General features: G+C 34.6%; 3 protein-coding genes across 7 annotated transcripts; 1 reads left to right on the top strand and 2 right to left on the bottom strand.

The window, feature by feature from the left end:
• The first annotated feature begins 365 nt into the window (after positions 1–365).
• On the top strand, positions 366–4,438 carry LOC117925645 (peptidyl-prolyl cis-trans isomerase FKBP19, chloroplastic). Its single transcript, XM_034844714.1, has 11 exons — positions 366–546; positions 661–733; positions 854–988; positions 1,520–1,605; positions 1,711–1,761; positions 2,170–2,250; positions 2,340–2,384; positions 2,694–2,749; positions 3,308–3,383; positions 3,466–3,606; positions 4,057–4,438. The coding sequence occupies exons 1-10, from the start codon at positions 472–474 to the stop codon at positions 3,559–3,561; spliced, it is 774 nt and encodes a 257-aa protein (XP_034700605.1). The 5' UTR covers positions 366–471; the 3' UTR covers positions 3,562–3,606; positions 4,057–4,438.
• Positions 4,439–5,980: 1,542 nt separating this feature from the next.
• On the bottom strand, positions 5,981–10,107 carry LOC117919333 (sterol 14-demethylase-like). Its single transcript, XM_034836510.1, has 4 exons — positions 10,037–10,107; positions 9,637–9,687; positions 9,006–9,503; positions 5,981–7,285 (listed from the first exon to the last, which is right to left on the bottom strand). Exons 3-4 carry the CDS (start codon positions 9,465–9,467, stop codon positions 6,287–6,289), a joined length of 1,461 nt encoding a protein of 486 aa, XP_034692401.1. The 5' UTR covers positions 9,468–9,503; positions 9,637–9,687; positions 10,037–10,107; the 3' UTR covers positions 5,981–6,286.
• A 2,394-nt stretch (positions 10,108–12,501) lies between these two features.
• LOC117928007 (mediator-associated protein 2) lies at positions 12,502–15,299 on the bottom strand. Of its 5 annotated transcripts, none has more exons than XM_034847872.1 (5): positions 15,277–15,299; positions 14,683–14,844; positions 14,180–14,258; positions 13,925–14,008; positions 12,502–13,156 (listed from the first exon to the last, which is right to left on the bottom strand). In XM_034847872.1, the coding sequence occupies exons 2-5, from the start codon at positions 14,809–14,811 to the stop codon at positions 12,792–12,794; spliced, it is 657 nt and encodes a 218-aa protein (XP_034703763.1). In that variant the 5' UTR covers positions 14,812–14,844; positions 15,277–15,299; the 3' UTR covers positions 12,502–12,791. The 5 variants fall into 5 exon arrangements, with proteins under 5 accessions (XP_034703763.1, XP_034703993.1, XP_034703676.1 ...); XM_034848102.1 differs by having other exon boundaries at positions 14,683–14,818; positions 15,277–15,297; XM_034847785.1 differs by lacking the exon at positions 15,277–15,299 and adding an exon at positions 15,171–15,270.
• Positions 15,300–22,900: the final 7,601 nt, after the last annotated feature.

Genomic DNA, 22,900 nt, shown 5'->3' on the forward strand with positions numbered 1-22,900 from the left:
ATACCCCTACCCTTTCAGTACGTATTCATAAATCGAGCATGATAATTCTGGGGTGTTTATTCCATTCCGGACTTCGAACATATAAATATATGAACAAATGTGAATTAGGTGAAACATGTATGAAGAATACGAAGAAGATCAAATGAGACAATTGCTAGATAGAAAGAAATGGACTGAATTTGACCAAATTTTCACTTTCGATCTTCATTTTTAGATATGAACAAAGGGGACTACGGTAAAGTTACCATCTCAAACTTTCCGTACGCAGACCAAATGGAGCCTTAATTCTAATTGATCCCAATCTTCGGTGTCCACGTGGCATAATTTCATTCGGCAACGGCACCCTATAAAGAGTAGCTGACGCGAAGAGAAGTTTCCAGTGCGCCACAAGTTGGGGCCGTTATCTTCCTGCGGAAGCCCTCCTCGCTTTCTCTCTCTTACTCCGATAGTGGTGTTGTGGTTGGAAATCCAATGGCGTCGATCTCAGCTATAGAAGGATTTCTTCCAAATTCTCTCGCAATATCTCTTGGAAAGGCCTCCAAATCGGTTGGATGCTTCTCTTGCATTTGTTTTTCAAAATCCTACTATGTCAAAATTCTACTTATTAAAAAATTTGCTGTTTCTGTAGTAAAATTGATCAGATTTGTTTTCATTCTTCAGAGACGTCACATGAAAATACCGCGTAGCAATGGTGGTTCTTCTCAGGAACTGCCGAGGTCTTCCTATTCGATCGGTGAGTGAAATGTTTCGATTGAGATTGGAACAGTGAGTGAATTTGTAGATTTTCATTTTTTTTTAAATAGATTAGGATTAAATTGAGTTTTTTCTTGTTTTGGTGGTATTTTTTCTGTAGATGTAAGTGGTGGCATGGGCTGTAGGCCAGTCTTTGGCCGAAGAGAAGCTGCCATGTTATCCACTGGATTATTAGCGGGAGCCATATGGAATGCTTCTGAGAATGAAGTGGCGGTGGCATCTGAATTCGCTGACAGTAATTTTCTTTGCCCTTCCTTTGGCTCTGTGAGGATCATGGAAAGTACAAAGTAATTGAAAAGAAAAAAGAAAGAAAGAAATAAAAAAAGAGAGAAGGAATTTCGAATTTTTCTGTTTGGTTTGTCATGCAAAATACAGAGAAAAAAAATGAAATAATAAAAAAGAAAAGAAAAGAAGAATTTCACGTGTTTTTATCTTCATATAAAAGAGGAATATCTTTGAAGAAGCATGGCAGAAGGGGAAAATTATTGAAAACTCTTTTTTTCCCCTTGATTTTCTTTCTCTCCTACTGGTGGAATCTTTGTTTTTAATGCTAGTCATTTCCCTACAAGTATGTGTAATGTAGTTGAATTGATTTTGGACTTGGAATTGGTTAAATTGTGGCCTCTTGGATTAGGTGTGCCCTGCCTGTGGTTTGGCAATTGGCCAAATGATTTTAATCATGTATAGATTGTCTGTTATAATCTAAATTGCAATTTCAGTTGCAAACTTGCAAAGACTTATTTTGGGATGTTTGTTGTGCTTATAGTGCCAGCGCTCAGGGGGAAGGATTATGGAAAGACGAAGATGCGGTTTCCAGACTACACAGAAACAGCATCAGGCCTTCAGTATAAGGTCACCTATTGAATAACCTTTGTCAAACCTCTTTGTATATCAACTTGCACAATACACTCATGTTTTAGTTAATTTGTTTTAATTCCATATTTAAAAAGAATGCAGGACTTGCGAGTGGGAAGTGGCCCTTCACCAAAGGTGGGAGAGACAGTAGTGGTAGGCTCTTGATCTTTTGTTTACATGGATTTATAACTTGGTGTAAAGTTGTTTGAACTCTGGGGACACTCAAAACAGAAAAATTCTTACAAGCAATAAATGGAATAAATACTTATAAAAAAATAAATATGCTTTCTATCCCTTCACAAAAGAATGAAAAAACAAAGTGATACTCTGAAAGATTGAAGTCCATGAACAACTCAATTTCACAACTTGAATGAAGCAAGGCCCCAAAAATAGAGTTCTGAGAAAGATTGGACACTGCAATAACAGCATAGACACAAAAATAGAAACCAAAACATTTGGATTAAATAATTACTGAAGAAATTGACTTGCAATTTTATGTTTAGTTATTTTACACAAGATGGAAAATTCTGTAGCATTCCCTAAACTGTAAATGAATTTTAGGTTGATTGGGATGGTTACACCATAGGATATTATGGGCGCATATTTGAAGCTCGTAACAAGACAAAGGGTGGTTCCTTTCAGGTATGGCATGCTTTACACCCTCTTAAACTAGATTTTCTTCAATTCTACTAGACTGAAGTGCAATAATTCTGTTATTTTTTTATATGCAGGGCGATGACAAAGACTTTTTTAAATTTAGAGTAGGATCACAGCAGGTAAAAAACTTGTTATTCATGTTAAACATCCAACCTTTTTTTCCCTTTCAGATCAGGTTGGATGGATGTGATAATTTTTCCTGCACATTGAATTCTTTCTGGTTCTTCCCTTCATTTATTTATTTATAAATATGGGATTATATCAGAAGCCATTGTTTGTGGTTGGGTACTAGGGTTGAATTGTACAACAACTAGGTTGTTTCATTATGCTGTAGCGGTTGTCTGTTCCTTTTATGCTGTATTGGTGGCACCTTTTTGGCAGTGACTATGGAAGTTTTTAATTGTGATGCCTGGTTCTTGAATGGTCAGGTAATACCAGCTTTTGAGGAAGCTGTTTCCGGCATGTCCCTGGGCAGTGTCAGAAGGTGCTGTATCTGCCTTCTTCACATGGCCTTCGTTATTTTTAGAGAGATTGACATACATGAATGTGGATCATGAATAGTCGATTGCTCCCATTTTAACTGAATTCGTACATATCATGCACCAAATAGATAAGAAAGACAATAAAACTGAAGATATAAGCTTGAGTTCATACATCTCCAAGCTAACCTGATTTCTTGACCTGCTCATGCTCCTGTCTATAGTTGCTCATAGTCTCCACTCTATAATGCTTCAGATGTGGGTCTCTATTATAATCGTCACCAGAATTGATTATGTAGACCCAAAAGAAAACATGCCGATCATTAAGAGACCAAGTCACACGGTACACCTAGCTAATTGATTGGGGCATTCTTATGCTTGATTTTACTTCTTTTTGGGAAGAACCCCTCTTGGGTTGTTATCCATGGAAACTGTTCTTGCAAAAAATTTCATACTTTCCTCTTTTAACTTTGATCAGAAAATTAGGACTGGGAAGATCAGTACAATGTACTGTTCACACAATCTATGCATACAATTTCAAGTTCCCCTTCACAGTGATGCAGGATCATAGTGCCCCCTGAACTGGGATACCCTGAGAATGACTTCAACAAGAGTGGACCAAGACCAACAACATTTTCGGTAATGTATAAATATTTTTGGAGATACTTTAGAGCCATGCATTTTTTTCCCAGAAGGTGCTAAATTCCAATCTGTTTCATAGGGTCAACGAGCCTTGGATTTTGTGCTGAGGAACCAAGGGCTGATAGACAAGACCCTTTTGTTCGATATTGAGCTTCTCAAGATCATACCAAACTGATCGAATGCCAGTTCCATTCCATCATGCATTAGCAAACACCACCCTGTAAGTATTGAGGTTAGCTTTTTTTTCTTTGGCAAACTTGGGGCCTATTTGGTAAATATTTTAGAGAATAATTTTTTGTTCCTTTCTAGAATAGAATTTTTTTTTTTTGAATTTAGAAAATATGTTTGATCAAATTTTAATGGAAAATAGTTTTTTGAGTATTTGTTGTGAAAACAGTTGTCTTTTAGAAGAAATTGGAGGTGTTTTATTTGATTTTTATATGGTATTTTGAGAAATGATTGAAAACATGAAAAACACTTTGAAATTTTTTTATACTAAATATAAACTTAATTGTAACTTGATGAAGAACAATTTACATTTGAGTTCTCAAATATATATATGTCAAACACAATTTTTTGGGAACCGTTTCAAAAATGTTGCCAAACATGCACATTTTTCTAAAGGGATTGTAGCTTTTTCATAAATCATATTTATGGTTGGTTGATCCAGGAGTTCAAAGATCATAAGCTGTCAAGAGAGCCATTTAGTGAACACTATCATCTTCGGGAACATGGAGGAGTATTTCATGTAATGGGGAGTTTAGTTATTCCCAGGGGCAATACGGCATCGCAAACAGCATGTTGGTTTTGGTGCAATTGGGTCCTTGCCAACCAATAAAAAAGATGGATGGATAAAACAGAGGTCAGACTCTACTAGTCGATGTTGTTCAAAATATTATAGTTTTTTGTTTCATCCAGTTATCCCACTACTAATATGCATGCATTGTAGTTAGATATATGGCAAAAGATTTTATGAAGTTTTATCATCCATCCCGACAATTAATCAACATTATGGCACTTCATTTTTTACAGAATAACATTGCTTTCATGGATGCCTCTCTTCCTCGTGTATGCTAATATTAGGCTAGCGGTATGCGCTTAAATAGAGCACTAACTTATTTGGGAGTGATTTTGATAGGATTAGAACTGCTTCCAAATGCTTGAAAGTACTTTCTTAGAAAAGTTCAGTATATAATAGTCTGGAAATTCATTCATCTTTGCTTTTAGCTTTGCCAAAGCAATCACTGGCAACAGGTTCCTCTTCTCCATGTAACTATGCCTTTTTCATGCTCAACAATTGTGCTGTCATAACCAAAAACACAAAAATTCCAATTCCCAATTAAGCTTGATACGGAAGACTTTCAAACTCCAACTAGATTATAGGAACTTCTGAAAATCATTTCAAAATATTTAGGAAATCGGTTGAGGTGATTCTTAGATAATTTTTTGATAGGTGGTTGATGATTCTTTCAAAAACTACTTTTTTTTTTTGTTATATAGCACGCTATCAAAATCATTATCAAAGCTCTTTGTTTTTGTTTATACTTAAAAACAACCAATGATTTTTCTTAAAATAATTTATGATGGAAGCACTATTAACAATTTTAACTCATATTATTCCCATACCTGATCTAAGACGTGGGCATCTGATCTACTTCCATAATTTGAAGCTGGCACCGGTGATGTCCTCATCGATCCTCATTCTCTGCCACTTCTCTCTCTCTCTCTCTCTCTCTCTCTCTCTCTCTAATATTTGCTCTGTTTCATATACTCCGGTCCAGATAGATAATTTCAATAGGCCACGGGGTGCAAAACGCGAAGAGTTGATCTTAAAGTTACATTTGGGAGTGATCTTCACTTCTATATTAGAAATGCTTTTTCAAAAATTCAAGATGCATCAGAAAATGTTTTTAGTAAATATAATATGTATGAAAAGAAACGTTTAATAAAAGCTGATTTTGAGAAAGTCGGAAACATGTCCTCACAAAATTGACAGCCTTAAACATTTAGAGAACCGCTTGGAGGTGATTATTTAAAAAATAAATCCTTTTATTATATAATATATTACCAAAAGCATTATTAATAAAATTTACATTTACTATATAATATTTAAAAGTGTTAATATGATAAAAACCTTATGTACTGAAAATGCTTCAATTATAATCATATTCAAACGGTTCGATTTGAAGTGTTTCATAATGCTTGGAAGCATTTTCTTACAAAAATTAAAACAGTCTTGAAAACCACTTTTAAAAATATAAAAAATCAATTTAAATGATTGCTGGACAATCACATAATAGATGTTTCTTCTTAAAAAGTTTCTAATCAAAGCACTACTAACTATAGTATTATTAACAAGTGTTTTAAGCGCCAAAATGCTATTCTAAAATCACTTTTAAATAAATTTTTAGATTTTTTAAAAATAAAAAATAAAACCACTTTGAAGCATTAGGAAAGGAGCATAACCGAGAAATACTTCTAATCAGGCTTTAAAATAATAGAACCTTCAAATCTATCGTATACCTGCATCAACCCTAGGTAGAAGATAAAAAAATCAAACAATTTTGCACTAACTGCGTCAAAAGAGATCCCTATAGCAGATAAAATTAAATCATCAACATTAGATTTCAAATTTCATGGGCAATTAAAAAGGGAATGAAACCAAAATTCTGCTACAAACTACAGTTGACATGAATAGACAAAAGCTAAGGCAAACGCCTAATTCTGGGACAAACAACAACGATCACAATCCAAGAAAGCAGTACAAAGAGCTCTCGAAACACGGATGGATTAAAGGAATGAGAGTAGTACTGATGAGGTTCACAATAGCAAAACCTGGAGAAAAGGTACTGAGTTCGAATCTGGCAGTTCATGAAAATGGGTTAGGAAAGATAGCCCAGTTAGTCAACAGGAAGTACTCGGCGCTTGTACCTCACCATGACCTGTCCCTTCACCCCCACAACCATGGCATTCCAGTCGATCTCGGGAAAAGGTGATATCAGTTCAAACTCAAAATTCCTCAGCAGATGGCTCCATATTGCCTTTATTTGCAGATATGCAAAGGGTTCCCCTAGACACCCATGCCGGCCACCTCCAAAAGATATATATGAGAATGCCCCTGCTACCTTGTCTTCTTCTCTCCCAACTGCAAATCTGTCGGGATCATACCTGTCTGGGTCCTTGTAGATATGCGGGAGCCGATTGGCAAATGCTGGGGATGTGGCAACAATGTGGCCCTTTGGAATGTCGTATTCTTTCCCATCCTTGGTTGTCACACTGAAATCACTGTGTGAGCTACGTAGCAGCATTATCAGGGGAGGGTGGAGTCTCAGAGCTTCCTTGATGCATCGGTACAAGACGTCCATCTCAGACAAGATATCGTGATCAACCTTGTTCCCATGTTTTTTCATCAGGTTCTTCTGCTCATCCAACACAGCAGAAAGGAATTCCTTGTGACGGAAGAGATACGCACCGGTCCATGTGGAGGTGATGGAACTGGTATGCTGCCCAGCGAACAAAGCAGCAATGAGCAGGCCAGTGACCTCAGCTTCGGTTGTTGGGCGACCATCTTTGTATTTGGAGTCCATAAAGCACTGTAACATGTCATTCTCTGACTTGCCAGTCTCTCTACGGGAAGCAATAATGTTTGCAAATATGTGAGCAAGCTTCGTGCGGGCCTGGTCGCGGCGGCGGTGGGCTGGGATGGGCAGGTATGGGAAGATAACGCTGATAGGGAGCATGCCGTTATCAAGGTCATGGAAGAGGGCAGACACATCAGCGAATAGCTTATCACGAACTTCTTGACCCAAGAGGCATCTACTGGCTGTTAAGATGATTAAATGCTCTAGCTCGTATTTAAGGTCCACTTCACCACTATCTCCCCACTTTGAGAAGTAAGCCTGCATAGTTAGGAGACAAAACGGAAATGAGGCCATGTAGTTCCTACACAATGTGCAAATTTTACTGGAATAAGATTCGACAAACAATTTAGAAATTTAGCAATGAGGAACTCAAACCAAAATTGTCCGGGGAGATATAAAAACAAACAACCCATGGTAGATTAAGTGTTGCTGGTTATTAAGACTGAACCATTAGGTGTGGCTGGTTATTCAGATTGAACCCCAAACATCAAACTTCTGTGCACGGAAATGTGCGGACATAATGGAGAAACTTCCACTTATAAAGTGAAAGAATTGTCTAAGGATCATATACGGGGTTCGTTAATGAATAGGAAAGCTCCCTGATTGTCCACTCGATCATGTTAAGAGGATCCTGAAGCTACTAATTGCCACCTTTTTTTCTTACCAAGAAAATCCACAATAAACCAACACCAATCCTGAAAATGCAAAGATCTGACTAAAGAGCAAGACAATGAAAAATGTGTATGTTCCCCTGTAAAGGACAAGTTGATGCCACATGAATAAGCATGAATTGTTATGAATCTTATGATTGTAGTGTTAGTACATATGCTGTTAAAAAGTATCATATGAGATGAATGAAAGTCTTCATAAACATAATTCTTCTAGTTTGGGAAATCAAGAGAAAAGTTGAACAGATAAACTAGTATTAAAATCAAAATACTGTAACATCTGAAAATCAAAGGAAATACCCAATAAGATACAATATGAAAAAAATAAATAAAAAAATTAAGGCATAATATGAATGTCTTTAATGAAAATCATTAAGCTTGCAGATAACCATTGATTTCCTGATGTAATACTTTAAATATGAAAAAGAAATGAGGAAATATCCAAAGAAAAATAATCTGAGGAAACTAGAAAAAGCAGCAAATTGACGAGGTATTGTTTGTCATTCAAATTGAAATGACACTCTGCAGTCTGTTTTTCCTGCCTCACTACTACCGAACGTACGTTTGAAGGGATATTGTCCTATCATTTCAATTGAACAAGCCTACAGTCCCATCAAACTCTACATCAAATTAAAATTAGCCTATTCTTTTAACCAAACCAAAATTAGCCTTTGTTTCAGCATTGGTAATATGGAAGTTGTGTGTAGGTCCGCCCCTTCTGTTTTAAAAAGTAGAAGATATAGATAGGAAATAATTTTTTTCCCTAATTCCCTGTATTTTAAAAAAATTATTGATAAATTTTAAAATAGAAAAGTAGAAGTACAATAACCGAACATATCATTAAAAAAAAAAATTCACAGTTTTGTTCTAGAAATGAAAAAACAGAGAACAAACGAATGTCCGATCAACACCTTGAAGTTTTCTGTAAATTTGTAATGAACCTATGGGCCCTGGCATACATCAGGATTCCCCCCTCTCGATCCCATTATTGACGCAACAGACCTTTTTTTCCTTTCATTTTAAAAACAAGGTGACTATCATCCTGCTTTTAATCTAAAAGTTAGTACTGCCACAACATACAAGATGAATAAAAATGTTATCATTTTGATAACACACAAGATGAGATCAGAAATTTTGCAAAAAGGTAAAATTCTCTGAAGGAAAATCAACTTGAAATTTTTGTGTTGAAATCGGTACTTTCGTTCACTATTCTAGAGAAAACAGAGAGACAAAACAGAGCCTCCAATATGCAACGCTGAAAGCGAGAGTACAAACAGAAGTTGAAATGAAAGCTAGTGAGAGACACTTACTTCGGTTTCCGTTACCATCTGATCCACGTATCCCTTCAATTTGGTTACTCTCAGAGACTCTGTAAAGAACCGGAACTGCTCTTGCCTCACCGAATAATCAACATCGAAAACAACTCCGGGGCCAAAAGTAGGAACATTGAACTGGTAAACCTCTTGCTGACTGAGATCAGCCTCTGGCGCCTTGAAGAAGTGCGCTGAGACCTCCGGTCCAATGAAGAAAGTGATGTTCTTATTCAACAAATTCAGGGTGAACACACTCCCAAGCTTCGGATACTCTTCTCGGAGCATCACCACCGGGCCTTTCAAGAACCGGAGAAGTCCTCCAATCACTGGAAATGTCTTAACGGTAGGAGGAAGGCGCTTTCTAGATTTAGGAATCACAAGCGCAGAGATTAGCTTGGCCACTACCACTGTAGCCACAATGAGGAGGGCCACATTGAAGAACTTGTTGTCTACATCCATGGCTTACAACAATTCTATAACCTCTAAGGGACTTAACTGAAGATCACGCCAGAGAAAAGATAAATCAGAACACATCACATCGCATTCAATGCGATCCCTAACATTTAAGAAAACCAGAAACGAATCTGCAACAGAGCACGTGGAAAAAAAGTAATCGAGGATGTTGTACCTAATAAAAAGGCACTTTTCAGCGTGACTTCAGTCCAGATCTGAAGAATCTCTGCATAAAAAATGTCGAGAAAATTTCAAAATTCTGAAGACTCAATGAGCATCCAATCCATCACACTCAATGACTTCAGCACTACCATCAAATACCAAAAACCATTACTCAAAAATTATCACTCAGACACTCCTTCAGCCCGATTGTTTGGTTGCTAAGAAACCGGAGGAAAACAGAAAGAAACAGTAAAATTCCAATTCTGGAATTTCATTTTCTCGGCAACCTAACAAAACGGAGAGGGATTCTAGCAATGCAGTGGCATAAAATCGATGAACACGAGACATAAAATCATCAAGAATTGCAACGGAAAATGAAGGAAAAGGAAAATAAAAAGTATGTGGAAAAACACCTTAGAAATAATGAAGAGGAAAGAAGAAGACAAATGGGACATCCATCTCCAAAGCGATCTGTGTAGACTGTAAAATTGTTTTTTGAAACTGTATTTTATAGCGGTTCTGAATCGGGCCTGAGCTGGGCCCATTGGTTCTTGAAAACCAAAACCATGGGCTCTCCAAAGTGGTTTGGCCTCTAACCTGACCGATTAAATCCAAAATCAAAGTCTTTTGTGGTTAATTAATCAACACAAGTAACACAATAACTTCTAATAAATTCCGATTTTATGGAAAATAATTTTGGTTTTATTTTAGAAAATCAATGTGTCATATTATGTTATGGGATAGGTGGTGCAGTGCAATATTTTGGTATAATTATGAAATTTATTACATTATTTTTTTAAGAGTATGTTTAATGATGTTTATTTTAAAAGTGTTTTTAGTAAAAATATATGATTCATTTGATCATGTTTTCTTAAAGTTGTTTTTAAAAATTATTTTTTATTTTTAAATTTAAAAGCAATTTTTAAAAACAAATTTAAGAAAATATGATCGGACGGGTTTATATTTTTCTTTTGATTTTAAAAATCAGTGAAAATAACTTTTACTTGTTCTTTAGAAATTATTTTGTATTTCATTTTATCTTTAAAAATCATTTTTAATAGCCATTACCTATCCAATTTTTTTTTCAAAAAAATAGCATAAGTGATTTTTGCTTTTTATTTTTTACCTTCCTTCAAAAACATTTTTCATGTTAAAAATATTACCTACCCAACTTTCAGCCAAATATTTTGCTTGTGATGAAAGTATAAAGTAAATAATGAGAGTACGATGAAATTTGAGTTTTTTTAGTAAGAATATAAATAGATATGATGATTTAAAATAATAAGATGATGTATAAAATATGAAATATATAACAATGGGACCGAAGTAGGACGAAAATTGAAGTGTACATATAACACGCTTTAATTGGTGGCACCTTTTTTTATGTTTATACCATAGCTAAACCCCATATCTCAACACATTTTTACCTTAGTAGGTTGTGGTGCGGAGAGGCCAAGCACACATGAACAAACTCCGAATGGATAGGGAGTCTAGCGCCTACTAGATAGTCAAGCGTCCCTAAAGAAACACGTTGGATGGTCGAGACTCGAGAGTGAGGTGAGGAAAAAGCAATGCCTTCAATTTAACCCTGTGAAACAGAATTTGTGGGGGAGAAGTATGGTTCGTGGGAAATATAATAACATTTCTCGCACACTCTAGAACAAGCTGCTATTTTTATACTCGAAACGCTCTCAATCATTCTCTATATTTATATAATTATTTTTTAAAAAATAAATACAACTAAAAATAATTAAAATATATTCATCAAAAACATTTTATTTTCAAAATAGATTTATAAAAAAACTATTTTTTATATTTAAAAAATTATTATTTGTATCTTCAAATTCGAAAAATAGTTCACTTTTAAAAACAAAAATATTGTTTTAGAAACAAATAATCCCCCAGTAGACTCATAATTGTTGTGTTTATGAATTATTTCTATCATGAACATTTGGATGAAAACTATGTTTTATAAGATTATTGAGGCTTATGTCTTGAGGGGAGTCTCGATGTAGGACCATACAAATTAGTCTTGAGGTTATAGCCTCGAGGCTATTGAGGCTTAAGCTTAATATTCAAAAAGTTTTAATGAGTTTAGGACCTTTATGGATTTTTTGTATGGCCTCGAAGGTGGTAAGGGTTAAACCTTTACTATTCAAAAGGTTTTAATGGGTTTAATACCTTTATGGGCTTTTGTATATATTTGTTAAGATGTTTAAGCCTCTACTATTCAAGGTTTAACACCTTTATGAGCTTTTGTATATATTTGTTAAGATGTTTAAGCCTTAATGAGGTTTTGATAGAGATTTACAACTTTTGCCTTACATCCAAAATTAGGGTTAAACCTTATAGAAAAAAATAGAAGAATTATTGGTCATCATCTATCATTATGTTATTATTGATGGATGAAAAAGGTAATAGAACAATTGGATATAATTATGATTCAAAAAGATTCTACAAGTGATAATGATAGTTTTAAAGATTTTTTGATAAATGCATGAAATGATTGGATTTTAAGAAAGACAAAAAAAGAAAAAAATAAATAAATTAGAAACTATTGAAAATGTTCAATTGATTTGATTATCATAAATTGCATGATTTTTTTATTATTTAATTTTCATGTGATTTTATTAGTATTTTTCTAATTTTTAAGATTTTGTTATTATTATTATTATTATTATTATTAAATTAAGGCTTAAGCCTTGTTCCACCTTATTGCCCCTTATCCTACCTTGAGGCTTATGCTTTGCTTCATTTGGACAAAATGTCTCAAGATAGCCTTTAATCTTTTAAAACATTGGATGGAATTAATATGCATACACATTAGGGTTCAAACTTGATATAGCATCCATCCATGCCATTAATCATTATTCCTCCATTTTCCAAACAGCTAAGAATTATACTCAAACTTGCAAATAGCTGAGAATTATACTCAACTTGGAGTCGTTAACTGTAGTTGTGTTTATGTGAATACAAAAATGAAAGCATAAGCCAATCTGGGGAACTTCAAGGATTTCAGTTTTCTAAATTTCAAAAAACACCTCAATAAAGCCAATAAACAGGTTAAGCTGAAATGCATTCAGGATCATGCTACGCTCTCATATGCAAATCGGCATTGCATCCTGGATATCCTCAAGGATTGCACTAATAGATGGTAAAAGTAATGCCTTAGCCCTCAAGTTTTACCTTCTTTGTTGATTTCCCTTGATGAGAAAGCCCTAAGGACCCTGAAGAAGTAACTGTACTATGACCTCGCCCTGAGTCTTGAGTAAGCTGGTTGATGGATGTGGCAGGCTTATCAGCATGCCTTCTCTTATGCCTGCTACTATGTGTGGAGGCAGATCGGCCGCTCACTGATTGTGGGTTTCTCGGCTTAGTACTGTGAGAAGGAGTCGAATAATGATGAGAAGAATGGGTCAAGCTGCTTCCTCCAGATCTCTGATACATTTTTCTCAAACTGTTGGTACTTTGCTTTTCAAGTTCATCAGGCTCAGGGTAGTGGACAAGGGAAACACGCCGTGAGATCTTTCCCACTGCACTCAAGATAAAAGAGTATTAAAGGAGTGCATGAAGATTCAGCCGTAATATACTCTTTATGTATACACAGGATTTCGTCTAACAACAACAATAACAATAATTTTTTATTCACTTATAAATACGCAATGGGCTCAAATGTGGTAACTCTTTACTAGACATACCCCATTATTTATTATATTTTCAAAGTTATCCATAAGTGCTACCATTGTTTGTTTATATTTGACTATACATAAGAAGACGAGAATATCACAACTCAGAAACATACTTAAATGCTACCTAAGCTCAGACAACCTTGAAGATGGGAGTAAGGTCCATGGATGCCATATTGTTGATATAGAATTTTGGAAATTCACATGTTAAATTAGGTTTTTTTTTTAAAGCATAAATTGAATACAAAACTGGTGTTCTTGAAAACTCAAAGCAAAGTGATTAAGATAATGTTTGATCATTTCATATGTGTGTCAAAAGTATAAAGGAAATGTGGCAATAAAATGTTTGCCTCTGATCAAAGAAAAAGAAAATGCAGCACATGAACTCCAAGTTGTGAAAATATATTCTAAGGAAGTTGGTTGTACAATGGTGCTTCTAAATATGTAAGAACTCACAAGATTAACATGGAAGCATAATTTTCTTTTAGAACCATTCAAGCCAGAAAGACAGGGCACATGGTTCAAAAGATGAGTAGTGGATATGTACTTTTTCTTTGAAAAAGGGTAGAGATAGAAAAGAAAGAAAGAATGAAAACAGTACACATAGACGCATACCTATTTTTGATTCAGATGGAGATGATATAAAAACCGTCGCATCTGGATCCTGAGACGCAAAACTGACAACATTGTATAATTTTCCTGCCATAATGAAATGACATTTAACCACAATAAGAAGTTCTTCTCAATGGGTGCATCCTAACCCATATCAAGCAACTTGGAAGATTGAGTTTGCAGTTTAACAAGGAGAGGTTGGCATTGGGATTGCACTTCGCCTTATTATATAATCATGACACAAAGATTTATACTTACCAGATGAACCTTCAAACTTGCCCAACTGTCCATCCTGATGAAGCTTGAGTGACAGTTCTTGCCCATCAAAATCAGGGTGCTGCAAAGTCCAAAACAAGCTAACATATTCAACATCCCTCACAATAGGATTCTCAAACAGAATGGCAAGGATATCAATCGCCAATGAGTTTTGAATTGGTTTGTCTCCCCATTTAAACTCGGTTTCTTGCTAAGTAACTCATCTCCTCAAACAGAAATTTGTATTTCAATATTGAGACCCCGGCAAATCCATTTTGAGTAGATGTCTTAATATGATTGACAGGATACAGGGGCATCAACAAGTCAGAGTTATTCTCTTGAAAACAAGCCCAACCAACTCCATATATATTGTAGAAACCTTAAATTGAAGGAGGAACTTGTTTCTAACTTTCTATCATGTTGGCTTTGCATTATTATATCAATTTTCCCGGGGAAAAAAAAAATCAAAATAAATGGAGCAAGGGGAAATTAAAAGAAAATCTCACTTGATTCACAGGCCACTGAATCAGCCAAAGTTCTTTCGAGTCCGTCATACTAAGATCGACAAGTGAATCCTTGGTATCCTCAATAAATTCTGGCGGAGGTTTGTAATCGGCTTCGCTAACAGCATCCATTCCCTCACTGAACTCAACCAAGTAACACAATGTCTATAACAGAAAAAATCAAACAATAATTAAAAAAAAAATAATTGTGAAGAAATTCAAACTAAAAATTGCAATAACCTTCTTTGTTAATTGAAAATTCAAAACTCAAACATCAAAACAATCACAAACTTCAAAATTCCAACCAATAACTAAGAAATTGAAGAACCCGAGAATGACAAAAGTCCGGAAACTTTAGCCTTCTCATCCCAGAGAAACTTCAAACGTAATCTTTGAAATCTCCATCATAAATTTTCCATTTTCAATTTCGCGCCTCTATCGTAATATGAGGAGAGAGCGTAGAAGGGTTAGGGTTAGGGTTGCGGCGTTACCTTGGTGCTGAAAAGTGAAAACGACGTCTTTTCGTTTTTCTGTCTCTCCTCTCCCCCCCTCACTCCGCTGAAACATTCAGGGTTAGGGCTAGGGCTGCCAAGTTACCTTGGTGCTGAAAAGTGAAAACGACGTCGTTTCATTTTTTCCGTTTCTCCTCTCCACCACGTAATGAAGATATTTCCGTATCCTAAATGGAAAAAAACCACAAAAAAAATTCTATTTTAATCCATATTTATTTTTATACCTATATCTGTCTCCATCTTACATTAAAAGTACTCACACTTGTAAAACATTTATATTAAAAAATACCCCTATCAAAATATCGTTTTCTTATAGCATGTGGAAGATATCTTCCTATGGAATATGTCTTTTCATATAGAAGATGTTTTTTTAGATCATAACTCCTCTTATAATGATCTTTATTTTATAAGGAAGTTGAAAAAAATGGAAGATGTCTTGTTATTCTATGTTGACTTTTCATTCTTCGAACTTTCTCTTTTGTACAAGATCTTCTTAGCAAGTAAGAAAAAATTGAGAATAAAGTTTGATTGTGGTCTTTTGTGCTCTTTAGTCTTTACCAATTAATTCACAATTAAACAACCTCATGTGGAAGATTGCTTGTTGAATATGAATTTGTAAAATCTCTGAAAATTGATGATACTCTTAAGTTACTCCATAGATGGTGAAGTGTTGATTCTTTTGAGATTTACAAAATCGAAGAAAAGTTTTTTTTTTTCTTTTAATAGATTTGTTTATAAATTCTATTTCAATGAATACTTTTAATAAGTCTCTTATTTGATCTCCACATTTGCCTTTAAGTCACTACCATACTTCTTAGTAAGTATCAAAATATCTAAATTCTCTTTCGTTTTATTTATTTATTTTATATTTTGATTTTTGGGTTTTTTTTTTTTTTTTTTTTTTTTTTCAGTGCCCATTGGCCCAAAACGTTGTCATAATCATTAGAATGTTGTTTTCATGATCTAATATTGACACATTGTTAGTCTAAGAATGAGTGGGAATTATGATATAACTTATTTTTTCATTAGCCTTAATATTAATAATAATAATAATAATAATAATAATAATAATAATCATCATCAACATCAAAGTGATAATAATAATCAAAGCGATAAATTGATCTTCATATTTGCCCTTGAGCCACTATGGTGTTTCATAATAAGTATCAAAAGATCTAAATTCTCTATTTTTTATTTATTTATTTTATATTAATTTGTACACTGGGTTCAAAGGAATATGATAGTAATATAATATACATCGAAGTTTACATAACTATTTAGATATGCTTCGCATGTGACAATAGATGAACAAACACGAGCTTAACAATTCCAAGAAGGGTTGAGATTAAACATTAGAGCACATGTGACACCCTTCATGCTCCATACTTATAAGGAGGTTGTTGTAAGGACTCTTATTATAGAAAGAGACATGAAGGAAGCACAAAGATTGAAAAGTAGAAATTCCAAAATTTTGTGGTTAAAAAAAAATGGGAGGGAGATTTTAAGCATCAAAAAGTGACTCATCCACGATATCAACCCATAAAGAAAAAGCAGAATGATAGGACTACAAATTGGATCAAGAGAAGAAGGAAATGTTATGAATGTGGCGATGTGTGACATCTCAGGAGGGAGTGCCCAAGATTTCAACAAAGGTCTTATCAGTCATGTAACGACCTGCTCCCAATCGTGTAGATATTGTCCGTTTTGGACCCAAAGGGGTCCTCATAGGTTTAAAACACGTCTACTTGGTTAAGAGGAGCCTCTACATATATAGGATTAGGATCTTTCTCCCCTATCCGATGTGGGACATCACAAAACACCCCCCTCCCCCCATGTAGACACAGCGTCCTCGTTGTGTCCCATGAGATTACGGGGCCAAACCAACAAACACCCCTTACGGAGCCAAACAAACCCCCACACCGGGGTTGGGGATCAGCTCTGATACTATTTGTAACGACCCGCTTTCAACCGTGTAGATATTGTCCGCTTTGGACCCAAAGGGGTCCTCATGGGTTTAAAACGCGTCTACTTGGTTAAGAGGAGCCTCTACATATATAGCATCATGATCTTTCTCCCCTATCCGATGTGGGACATCACAAACACCCCCCCCCCATGCAGACACAACAAAGAAGTCCTCAAAACTTTGGAGAGAAAATAATCCTGAAAATCTACTCTTTACCTAACAAAATATAAAAGGATTTAATGTAGTTGTTAAGTTCTTTTTTGAAACAATTTTATATATATATATATATATATATACACATTATTTGAAAATGTTTGAGTTATATTCCGTTTTATGCATGGATCAAACCTGCTTTACATGAAAAGTATGTTAGAATTTTATATTATGTTTTTGACAAATAAATGTGGAGATATTATATATTGTAAATTTGAATAAATGAAATAAATATTTGACTCTGGTTTGTTTGACCCTTGTCAACGGGATATAATAGTTGACTTTTGGCTCTTGTCAATGGGATATAATAGTTGACCTTTACATTTCTTGGTGATGAATGTAATTGATTTGAATCCCAACCTCTAGGGGGTTCGGTTAGAAGTTACTAGTACTAGTAGTGTTTAGTTCCGTCCACCTTAAAGGAACAATTTGAGGCTAGCCACCCATTTGAAAAATCCCACCTAATTGGGCACTCTTTGATGTTTGATGACCAGAGTAAATAAATTATTGGAATGTTTTGACTGAATTTAAGATGAAATTGTTTGAATCAGAAATAAATGCATACAGTTAGAAATTTTGAATGTATTGACAAAAAAAAAAAAAAAAAATTACCCACAGCTTTATGAAAATGATTGACTACAATATCTCCTATTTTGCAAGTGAGTTTGAAATGTTTGATCCATGGACTGCATTAATGCTCCTTATTGGGCTGTGAGCTCATTCCCATTTGTTGCCTGCTTTTCAGGTACCTTTAGTTCGGGTGAGGAGTGATGGCTAGGCTGAGGAATGCTCATCATTAGGATTTTATGTTGGATTTTGTTTAACTGTTAGTTGTGTTCATTTGGATCTTTTGGTATTTAGAAGTTATTTGGATATTGATCCTTCAAATTTTATGTTAGATCAAAGTTGAGTTTTGGAGATTTTGAAATTTGTTATAGTACTTAAATTGTTTAAGTTTGCAAATATTTGGACAATAGATTTTGGATAGTCGATGTTTTAGTTTTGAAATTGAATTTTGAGGATTTTAGATTTTGTTTCGCTACTCTGAACAGATATTTGGTAATTGGTAACTTAAAACGTGTATACTTAGTTAAGAGGGGCCTCTACATATATAGCATTAAGATCTTTCTCCCCTATCCAATGTGGGACATCACAAACACCCCCCATGCAGACACAACGTCCTCGTTGTGTCCCATTGGATTGCGGGGTCAAATAGACAAACACCCCTTACGGAGCCAAACAAACCCCCACACCGGGGTCGGGAATCGGCTCTGATACCATTTGTAATGACCCGCTCCCAACCGTGTAAATATTGTCCGCTTTGAACCCATAGGGGCCCTCACGACTTTAAAACGCGTCTACTTAGTTAAGAGAAGCCTCTACATATATAGAATTAGAAACTTTCTCCCATATTCGATGTGAGACATCACAAACACCCCCCCATGCAAACACAACATCCTCGTTGTGTCCCATGGGATTACGGAACCAAACCGACAAACACCCCTTACGGAGCCAAACAAACCCCCACACCGGGGTTGGGGATCAGCTCTGATACTATTTGTAACGACCCGCTTCCAATCGTGTAGATATTGTCCACTTTAAACCCAAAGGGGTTCTCATGGGTTTAAAACGCGTCTACTTGATTAAGAGGAACCTCTACATATATAGCATCAAGATTTTTCTCCCCTATCTGATGTGGGACATCACAAACACACCCCCCATACAGACACAACAAAAGAAGTCCTCAAAAACTTTAGAGAGAAAATAATCCTGAAAATCTACTCTTCACCTAACAAAATATAAGAGGAATTAATGTAGTTGTTAAATTCTTTTTTGAAACAATTTTATATATATATATATACACACATTATTTGAAAACGTTTGAGTTATATTCCGTTTTATGCAAGGATCAAACCTGTTTTGCATGAAAAGTATGTTAGAATTTTATATTATGTTTTTGACAAATAAATGTGGAGATATTATATGTTGTAAATTTGAATAAATGAAATAAATATTTGACTCTGGTTTGTTTGACCATTGTCAACGGGATATAATAGTTGACTTTTGGCTCTTGTCAATGGGATATAATAGTTGACCTTTACATTTCTTGGTGAGAAATGTAATTGATTTGAATCCCAACCTCTAGGGGTTTCGATTATAGGTACTAGTACTAGTAGTGTTTAGTTCCGTCCACCTTAAAGGAACAATTTGAGGCTAGCCACCCATTTGAAAAGTCCTACCTAATTGGGCACCCTTTGATGTTTGATGACCAGAGTAAATAAATTATTGGAATGTTTTGACTGAATTTGAGATGAAATTGTTTGAATCAGAAATAAATGCATACAGTTAGAAATTTTGAATGTATTGGCCAAAAAAAAAAATTTACTCACAGCTTTATGAAAATGATTGATTACAATATCTCCTATTTTGCAAGTGAGTTTGAAATATTTGATCCATGGACTGAATTAATGCTCCTTATTAGGCTGTGAGCTCATTCCCATTTGTTGCCTACTTTTCAGGTACCCTTAGTTCGGGTGAGGAGTGATGGCTAGGCTGAGGAATACTCATCATTAGGATTTGACTTAGGATTTTATGTTGGATTTTGTTTAATTGTTAGTTGTGTTCATTTGGATCTTTTGGTATTTGGAAGTTATTTGGATATTGATACTTCAAATTTTATGTTAGATCAAAGTTGAGTTTTGGAGATTTTGAAATTTGTTCTAGTACTTGAATTGTTTAAGTTTGCAAATATTTGGACAATAGATTTTGGATAGTGGATGTTTTAGTTTTGAAATTGAATTTTGAGGATTTTAGATTTTGTTTCACTACTCTGAACAGGTATTTGGTAATTGGTAACTTCCGATTACAAGATAATTGTTTGGGTCAGGTTACACTATAAGCCTTCGGGTTTGAAGTGTGAAATGACCGTCACGCCCTTGAAGTGGGTCTTGGGGCGTGACAGAGTTTGTAATGACCCGCACCCAACCATGTAGATATTGTCCGCTTTGGGCCCAAGGGGCCCTCACGGCTTTAAAATGCGTCTACTTAGTTAAGAGGAGCCTCTACATATATAGCATCAAGATCTTTCTCCCCTATCCAATGTGGGACATCACAAACACCCCCCATGCAGACACAACGTCCTCGTTGTGTCCTATTGGATTGCGGGGTCAAATAGACAAACACCTCTTACGGAGCCAAACAAACCCCCACACTGAGGTTGGGGATTGGCTCTGATACCATTTGTAATGACCCGCTCCCAATCGTGTAAATATTGTCCGCTTTGAACCCATAGGGGCCCTCACAGCTTTAAAACGCGTCTACTTAGTTAAGAGGAGCCTCTACATATATAGAATTAGAAACTTTCTCTCCTATTCGATGTGAGACATCACAAACACCCCCTCATGCAAACACAACATCCTCGTTGTGTCCCATGGGATTACGGGACCAAACCGACAAACACCCCTTACGGAGCCAAACAAACCCTCACACCGGGGTTGGGGATCGGCTCTGATACCATTTGTAATGACCCGCACCCAACCATGTAGATATTGTCCGCTTTAGACCCAAGGGGGCCCTCACGATTTTAAAACGCGTCTACTTGGTTAAGAAGAGCCTCTACATATATAGAGTCAGAAACTTTCTCCCCTATCCAATGTGGGACATCACAAGTCATCTCAACAACAATCTCAACATATAAACTCTTCATGCATACAAGGAAGACAACCTCAAGGGGAAGGTAACCTTAAGCAAAAGAGGCTTAGAGATAAGTTAGACAAAGCAAAGGCTGCAAGGAAGAGTTTATGCATTGACATCACAAAATGCAAAATCAAATGTCTTGGTGGAATGTACGATCTTATGCTTTAGCACTTGGACACATGTTTTATTTGATCTAGGAGCTACCCATTCCTTTATTTCTACATCATTTGCTTCCTTGTTAAATTTAAAATTTGTACTTCTTCATTAATCATTATGTGTTAAGACTCTTATGGGTAGCAAGGTGGAAACTAAGTGGGTGTGTCATGCTTGTGTGCTTTATATCGAGGGCCATGAAGTTAAATTGAATCTAGTTCTTCTTTATATTTCGGTCTTTGATGTAATTGTGAGGATGGATTGATTGACCCAACATCATATTGTACTAGATTGTTATTTGAAGAAAGTAACATTTCAAACATTTTGTAGTTCATATTTGAGTTTCTATGATGATCGAAGGCTTACACTTACTCCACCAATTCAAGACTTGGATATCAGGTGGTTGAGAAAAGATAGTGGACAATACTTCCTTTTTATCATATTATTTTTTCTTAAATTAAATTAAATTATATTTTATTTAACTTCTTAAAAAAATGTTTATAAACTTGAAAAAAATAAAATACTTATAATAAAATATGAATTCTATTTTATCTTAGTTTTTTTTTAAAAGAAAAAAAACTTACTATCAATTTTATTTTATTTGAGTTTTTTAAAAATAAATTTATTATCGATTTTCTTTTTAGTGTGTTAAATAATTTGTTTGAAGAATGAATAATTTTATTTCATTTTAATAGATAAACTTTAAAATTAAAAATATTTTTCTTTAATTTAAAATTTAATAGTAAAAGAAATATAGAAAAAATAAATATAACTTCTTACTTTATAATTAATTAATATAAAGTAAATTTTAATAAAAAAATATTTTTTAAATTACTAATCAATTTAAAATACAATAGTAATTACTTGTATACTAATATTTCTTATTTATTAATTATAAATAATAAAGAAGTAAAGTAATTTGAAAAAAAAAAAAGAAGAAGTTAATTTTAACACATGCACTTTCATGTGCATAACATGGATACTTTAACATGCATTACATGCGTTCATTTACTTGTAAATATATAAAAGTTGAAAGAAAAAAAAGACAAAAAGAAAAAAAAGGCAATTTTGTAGGAGTTTTTCTTAAAGATTTTTCGTAAAAAATGAATAAGAAAAGTTTTAAACATAAAGTGTATAGTAATTTTAATTTTCCTTTCTTCAAAAATTTCCATGGACAATTAAATAGTAAGAAATTATAATCTTATCATTTTTATTTATTTTTTCCCACCTTTTCCTCCGAGATGTAAGCATTGGGACGGGAAGTAAAGACCCACTTTGCCCCTAAATAAAAAGTGGCACAAGTTATTTGGTTAACTAATTAATTTTTTTTTAAGAATTAAACATAATTAATTAAAAATGGTAAATATAAAAAAATAAAAAAATGCAACAGCTAAGCATATCTTAGAGTATTCTCAAAATGACTAGCAAAAATAGCAGTTGAGAAGAGAATCATTGCAATCAAATAAAATTGGACGATTTTGTACCGATTATTGCCATTCATCATTGAAAATCCAAATACGTGAACCATTTGTAATTGCGAAGAATCTTAATAACCAAATATATATCCTGATCTATATAAATCAAACGTAAGAGGTGGTTATCACTTATCACCTTCTGTCTTCCTTCATTTTCTTCTGCTTCACCCGCACCATTTGTGGGGTTGAGCTTAATGAGATATATAACC

The sequence above is a fragment of the Vitis riparia genome, chromosome 1 (assembly GCF_004353265.1).
Source record: "Vitis riparia cultivar Riparia Gloire de Montpellier isolate 1030 chromosome 1, EGFV_Vit.rip_1.0, whole genome shotgun sequence".
Lineage (NCBI taxonomy): Eukaryota > Viridiplantae > Streptophyta > Magnoliopsida > Vitales > Vitaceae > Vitis > Vitis riparia.